This window comes from Humulus lupulus, chromosome 6 (genome assembly GCF_963169125.1).
Source record: "Humulus lupulus chromosome 6, drHumLupu1.1, whole genome shotgun sequence".
Classification (NCBI taxonomy): Eukaryota; Viridiplantae; Streptophyta; class Magnoliopsida; order Rosales; family Cannabaceae; genus Humulus; species Humulus lupulus.
Genome location: NC_084798.1, coordinates 216,100,101 through 216,107,197, shown reverse-complemented (window position 1 = coordinate 216,107,197; position 7,097 = coordinate 216,100,101). Strand labels below are relative to the sequence as shown.

At 28.0% G+C, this 7,097-nt stretch overlaps 1 protein-coding gene across 1 annotated transcript; it reads right to left on the bottom strand.

The window, feature by feature from the left end:
* Positions 1-874: 874 nt before the first annotated feature.
* Positions 875-2,712, bottom strand: LOC133783245 (desmethyl-deoxy-podophyllotoxin synthase-like). Its single transcript, XM_062222792.1, has 2 exons — positions 1,802-2,712; positions 875-1,721 (listed from the first exon to the last, which is right to left on the bottom strand). The coding sequence occupies exons 1-2, from the start codon at positions 2,684-2,686 to the stop codon at positions 1,095-1,097; spliced, it is 1,512 nt and encodes a 503-aa protein (XP_062078776.1). The 5' UTR covers positions 2,687-2,712; the 3' UTR covers positions 875-1,094.
* Between the last annotated feature and the right edge of the window lie 4,385 nt (positions 2,713-7,097).

Here is a 7,097-nt window from a genome sequence, read left to right as displayed (position 1 = left end):
TCATTTTTATTGTATCAACGAGACCCTTATCATACCTTAAATCCATTTGGTAAATCCACAACTTTGTTACTTACAAGGGAAAACGTAATGATAAATGTTTGGGCAATTGGAAAAGATCCTAAATATTGGATTGAGCCTGAAAGTTTTATGGTAGAAAGATTTGTTGATAGCTCTATCGACTTCAAGGGCAACAATTTTGAGTTCATCCCATTCGGTGCAGGAAGGAGAATATGTCCAGGCATGTCATAGGGTCTCATCAATGCTGAGCTTAATTCTTCTTGCACTGTTTCCATACACCACTTTGATTGGAAACTTCCTAATGGAATGAAACATGAAGATTGGACATGGAGTTATTTGGTCTTACAGTCACTAGAAAAGATGATTTGTACTTGAGTCCTACCACTTACTGTGTCATTTATCTGTAGCAAAATCACATGAAATGTAGTTTGTGTATTGTAAGTGTCAAGTTTTTGAGTTCGCAAAATTATGTCTGTAGTCTTAAGTTTCCTTGTGTGGACATGCCTAGTTCTATGTTTTAAGTTTCTAATTGCTTAGTTAGATTGTTAAACATTATGTTACGTTTTTCGTTTATGTCATAATTCTACTAGTTGCTCATCTGAAGTAGAAGAGATATAAAGGCTTTTCTCATTGTGATTGTGTGAATGAATTCTATTCTAACCATTTTAATTTTGTGTAGCATGATTTGGGGATTACGATTTCTTCTTTCCTTTTTCTGCTCTATACTTCTTTTTTTGTAGAGCTTGTTTCTGATCTAGTGTTTTCTAGTTTACTTTTGATTGAAACATCTCCAAACTTGAATTGCAATAAGAATATAAGTTAGTGATCTGTTGGAAAAAATTATAGAATATTAGAATAAGATAAATATCAAATACTTCTTTATTTAGTCTCTTCGAATTATGCAAACTGAGGACATTAGCGAAGAGGTTCGGAACAATTACAACAACGTAGCGGTAGAACTACTATACTGTGGGAAAAGATATTAAATATCAAGAACCACTTTATTTAGTCTCTTCAATTTGAGCAACTAAAGAGATATTAAAAACATATAAATATAGAGGCACATGCAGTGAAAATTATGATGAACTAGGGACAGAACTACGAGGAACTGGAATCAAGTGTAGATCTTCTTTTCGTTTCACTAACAAACCAGATATCTCAGTCATGTCTAGATTTTCATGATTGATCCCATGAGGCAATTTCCAATCAAAATGGTACAAAAGTTGAGCTAGAGGAAGTTCAATATTTGCTATAGCAAAAGATATTCCAGGACAAATCCTTCTACCAACACCGAATGGGATGAGCTCAAAATTAGACCCCTTGAAGTCAACTGCAGAATCAATGAACCTCTCAGGGTAAAATTTCTCAGCTTCAGTCCAGTACCTTGGATCTCTTCCAATTGCCCACGCATTGACTAGGACTTTAGTTTTTGCAGGTATATGGTATCCATTCAAAGCACAACTTTCTTTAGTTTCTCTTGGAATAAGAAATGGGGCAGGAGGATGTAATCTTAAAGTTTCTTTAATAACTAAACTTAAGAACTTCAACTCATGGAGACCAGTTTCATCGACTTGTTCTTTACTTCCAAATACTTGTCTCACCTCAGCTTGTGCTTTTCTCATCACTCTTGGATTTTTTATCAACTCCAACATTGCCCATTCTAGAGTTATAGATGATGTGTCACTCCCAGCAACGAAAATGTCCTAAAATTTGCAGTTAGTTTTAGAGTCCATCCAATAATGTAAGATAGGAAATCAAATATACTACACACAAATGAACTAACCGTTAAAATGTCTCTAATGTTTTCAGTCTTTAGGGGCAATTCAAGATCGCCATCTTCTTTAATATTCAAAAGAACACCTAACAAACTGCTTGCTTTACCACCCTTGTCATTCATTGCAGCCATCTCTGCTTCACATTCTTTGATAATGTCTCCAAAAATTCTGTCAGAAGTTTGGAAAATTTCCTCAAGCTTAGAAGTGATGCCGAAGATCCATTGAAGCCATTTGTGAGAAGGAAACAACTCACAGAGACTAAAACTTCCAACAAACTCTTGACCTTCATTGACAGCTGATATAAAGTTCTTCTGGTTTTTGCATTTTTTACCAAAGGCTGCCCTAGCTGTGATGGCATATGTCATAGAAAATATCTTCTCACTAAGATTAATGGACACTCCTGCATTTGAATACAAATATCTGATTAGATTGGATACCTCTTCTTCCCTGATTGACCGGAATGACTTAACACGGCTAGGCCTCAACAATTCTTCAGAGCAAATTTTTCGAACTTTTTTCCAATAGTCTCCATAAGGAGCGAAGATGATACCCATAGTTTCAAGTATACTTGTAGCATGGGGGTTTGACCTTCCAGAGAAGTTAATATCGTGAGTTTTTATCATCTCTTGTGCAATCTCAGGTGAAGAAATAACAACTATATGAGAATGCTCACCAAATTGTAGATGCATCAATGGTCCATATTTGTTGGCCAAATCTCTTAGTCTATGATGTGATATAGAGCCAATAAGATTGTGAAGATTTCCCAGGACAGGAAGTTTCCATGGCCCTGGAGGTAACTTTGGAGTTGAATTGAATCTCTCTCTGGCTACTACTTTCAGTATTACTAACAAGAAGAGAAGAAAGGATAAAATGGTGGTAATAAATTGCTCCATATTGAATTTCTTAGTCTCTTGATGAATTTGTGAAAACAAATCACCTATTTATAAATGTTCCTCTTGCGCTAAGATTTTCATTATTTCATCAATGCATTAAAGTCTACTGTTTTTTTGTCTTTTTCTAGGCTTTGACATTATATATAATTAAATAATTAATTTCGATGCAATTGGTTTATTATTGAAAACCTAGTCTTCCCTGAATGACATAATAAATAAATAAATGAAAAATTTGCGACAATAATACCTATGTAGTTAGATTTGTTGCACTTAAATACCTATGTAAAAAATTTAGCGGCAATAATGCTTACCACTACTCATTTGGTGCAAACATTAGTCCCTGGCCGTTAAGTTTGACCAAAGAACTACGTGGCTATACCTGATTGGTCTAATTTTATTTAAATATTAAAAAACTATTTAAAATTAAAAATAAAAAAATATTTAAAAATAATTAAATTTTCTTTCATACATTTAGAAAAATTAATTTAAACTAACTTAATATTGTAATTATCATAAAACTTTATTAAAAAAATATCAATTAAACTAAACCCAAAAATCCAATTACCCATGAACAAAAACAATTCATCCAACCCTTTATATCTTTATGAATGAAATTTTCTTTATATCTTTTTCATGTTGTCTAATATAAATCAATCCCCAGATTACAGCAAAATAAAAAAATTATTGAGAAAAAAAATCCAAGTCCCACATCAGACCAAACAAAAGCTATATTATTGTGTTAAAATTACCCAAATACTAGACCAAACCCAATAACGTATAAATATATTTTAATATATATAGTGTGTTCTTTCTTTATTAAATCCAAGAATTATAAAAATAAAAATCAATCAATTTTTTCAAACCACAAACAAGTTAGTGGGATTAAGATCACAACTCTGGGTCAGTTGGCTGGGAACAAATCGGAGTCTGTGAGTTAAGATTGAAGTTGTCGACTGAGGACGGAGCCAAGCACTACTAAGAAGAAGAACAAGATCGAGACTGCCTAGAGAAGAGTTCGAAGTCGACACCACCTAGAGATGAGACTGAGTGCTCCGTCCATGGGGTCAACCTGATCTGGGTTGAGATCGAAGTCGACGATTGAGGATGGAGCCAAATGCTACTAAGAAGAAGAAGAAGATCGGGACCGCTTGGAGAAGAGAGTCTAACATCAAGACCACCTGGAGACGAAACCGGGTGCTCCGTCCATGGGGTCGCTGGATCTAGGTTTTGAGAATATCAGTGAAATGTGGGGTTTGGGTTTTGGTTTGGATTGAATAGCGAAGATGAAGAAGAAGAATATGATGACAATGGTCTAGTATTTGAGTTGTATTGAGATTAGGAGAAGAAAAGAAGAACATGAGGTCTATGATTACGGGAAGAAGAAGATGAATGGAGAAACAAAGAAGAGTAGATTTTTTTTTTTTAAAAAAAAAGTCTAAATGTTTATTTTAATTTTTACTTTTAGGTTTAATTTAATATCACTTTTTAAAATGATTTTTAATTAAGTTTTTTGATAATTAAAAAAATTAAAAATTAGTTTAAATTTATTATTTAGATAAATAAAATAAAATTTACTTTTTTTTTTTAATTTTTAGATTTTTTTTTAATTTAAAATTATTTTTAAATAATTTTTTAATATTTAAATAAAATTGGATCAATCAGGTATAGCCACGTAGGACTTAACAGTCCAGGGACCAACATCTGCACCAAATAAGTAACGGTAGGCATTATTGCAGCCAAAATATTTATATAGGTATTTAAGTGCAAAAAATCTAACTATATAGGTATTATTTCCGCAAATTTCCCAAAATAAAAATACTGATTTTTATGAAATTTGTTTACTCATCTGCAATGGAGTGCCATAAAAATGGTTTATATTAATTTTTTTTAGCCAATTTTTATAAAATTAGACTCCAATAGTGGTCTAAAATATGTGCCAAATTTAGCACATGCTAAAAATTGTGCCAAATTAGGCACAGAATATAGCATGACCAACTTTGGCCCACAATAAATATCACATTTTAATTACTTTTTTACCACTCATTAATACAAATTATTAATTTTATAATTTTTAATTTATTTTTTAATAAAAAAATTAATTATTTTTGTATATTTTCAATAAACATTAATAGTTAAATTGATTTTTTTTAGCTAGCTTGCATCTTGTATATTAGAGCACAAATACAAAAAGTGGGCAAAATATATCATTCACACATATTTTAGGCCAAATTTAGCACAACATCGTATCAATTGGAGATGGTCTAAACAACCTACTCTTACAAGAGTTTCCTAAGCTAGTTTAGAGTACTGTTTTATATAATGAATTGTGGAGTGAATGAAGTGAAGACTAATCCTTGATTTTAGTACAACCGTCCAATCGAAGCAACATATCGCACATTAACAATTTTCGATCAGTCTACAACCTATATGTCTTCAATGGTGTCATTACATCCTTAATTACTATAATTAAATGTTATTAGGCATATATTTAATTACCAAAGCCATCTATTATATGTTGCATATGCGCCAAATATTTAAATTGCATATACCACCATGCCATAATTCTAATAATGTGTGTCATAATTTTATGTTAATTGTTTAGAAAGTTATACTTAAACCTCATAAATATGTAAATTCACATTTTAAAAAAATTATATATTTATATTTAAGTAAAAAAATTACTAAAAACGTTTATTATTTTATATCTTTAGTAGAAATAAAGCTATTGTTTTATTTAAATTTAATTTTTCTAATCTCTAAAAATTATAGAACAATATTATACAAAATTATTAGAAAAATCATATATAATACAAAAGAAAATTTGTTGTATTTCTTTTAACCATTTTTCATAAATTTATATTTGAGATAGTATTAGATTTTTATTTTTTCTTTAATTATTTGTTTTATTAAGAAATATTTAATTTTTTTTTTGTCTCAAGATATTGTATATATTAAGATTATAAAGAAACAAGAAATATTTAAATTTATTATTTAATGACTTTCATTTTAATTTCATTTTTTTGTAAATGAGGTTAATACTTATTTATATATATATATGTCTAATTTAACACTCTAATTAGACACATTGACAATTTCTCCTTAATTTTTGTTGAAGAATTTATCTGTCAACATAACCAAAATAATAAAAGCAAAAGTATATTACAAATGAGGAAAATATAAAAAGAAAATCATACACATAAATGCAATTATAACACAAAAAATATATATATAATCCAAGATTAGCTAGAATTAAAATATCTCTTTTATGTAGATAACGAAAATTCTTTGATTTAACGGTTTTTTATTTTTATAATATTAACTTTAACTTAATATTCTTATATTTAACGGTAGTTTGTAAACACTTAAACTTAAATAAAATAAAATAAATAATTAAGAAAATTAAAATATGATACTTTTGAGATATTTTATAATGATAATTATTTAAAAATAATAAATAATTAAACAAATTAAAATATGATATTTTTTAGATATTTTACAATGATAATTATTTAAAAATAATAAATAATTAAACAAATTAAGATATGATGATATTTTTTAGATATTTTACAATAATAATTATTTAAAAATAATAAAATCATACGCTTTATATAACTTAAATAAAATTTAATTAAACTTAGACTTATTTATTAGAATAATATCATATTAAACATATAATATAATCTACTGTAAATTGATAACAAATTGATTTTTTTTTAAAAACTAACAAGAAACTTATATTTAAAATATACGTATAATATTTAATATTACATTAAACATATAATATATAATCTCTTGTTGTCACTCCCAAATTCAAAAACTAGAACAAACATAGCCTTAAACAAAAATAAATAAATTATTTAATTAAAATAGAATATTTATTTAAAATTTATATGACATTAATATAAATTTAATTAAAATCTCAAACCTCTTTCCATTTACAATTTTATTTAATTCTTGTTACTAACTTTTTGTGTTATTTTCTACTAATCTTTTGATTTTAGGTTACCTCCTTGTGGATCGACCGCCCGATTATACTACAACCACCGCTTAGTGGTTGTCACATTTTGGGCTTTAAACAAATTTTGGCACCGTTGCCGGGGAGGTAATTTTCAAAGGTTTAGTGAAAATTTTACAAAAATATTAGTAACTTTATTTGTGTTTTTGTTTGAATAAATATTGTGTTAGTATAGTTTTTATTATTTACTAATTTTTAATTAATTATTATTATTATAACAAAAATAAAAAGAAAAAAAAAACAATCATAAAAAAAAATTCCTTTATTTATATATATCTTTTCTTTTCTTTCTTTTTTTTTATCCTTTTTTTTCGGTAAAAAAATATATATTTATATTCATATATATATTTATACATATCTATAAAAAAATACTACAAAAAAAAAAAAAGCAAAAAC

Coding starts and splice junctions, on each gene's coding strand:
- LOC133783245 (XM_062222792.1), bottom strand. CDS start 2,686: ATGGAGCAATTTATTACCACCATTTTATCCTTTCTTCTCTTCTTGTTA. Junction 1,722..1,801: donor ACATTAGAGACATTTTAACG/GTTAGTTCATTT, acceptor TGCAAATTTTAG/GACATTTTCGTTGCTGGGAG.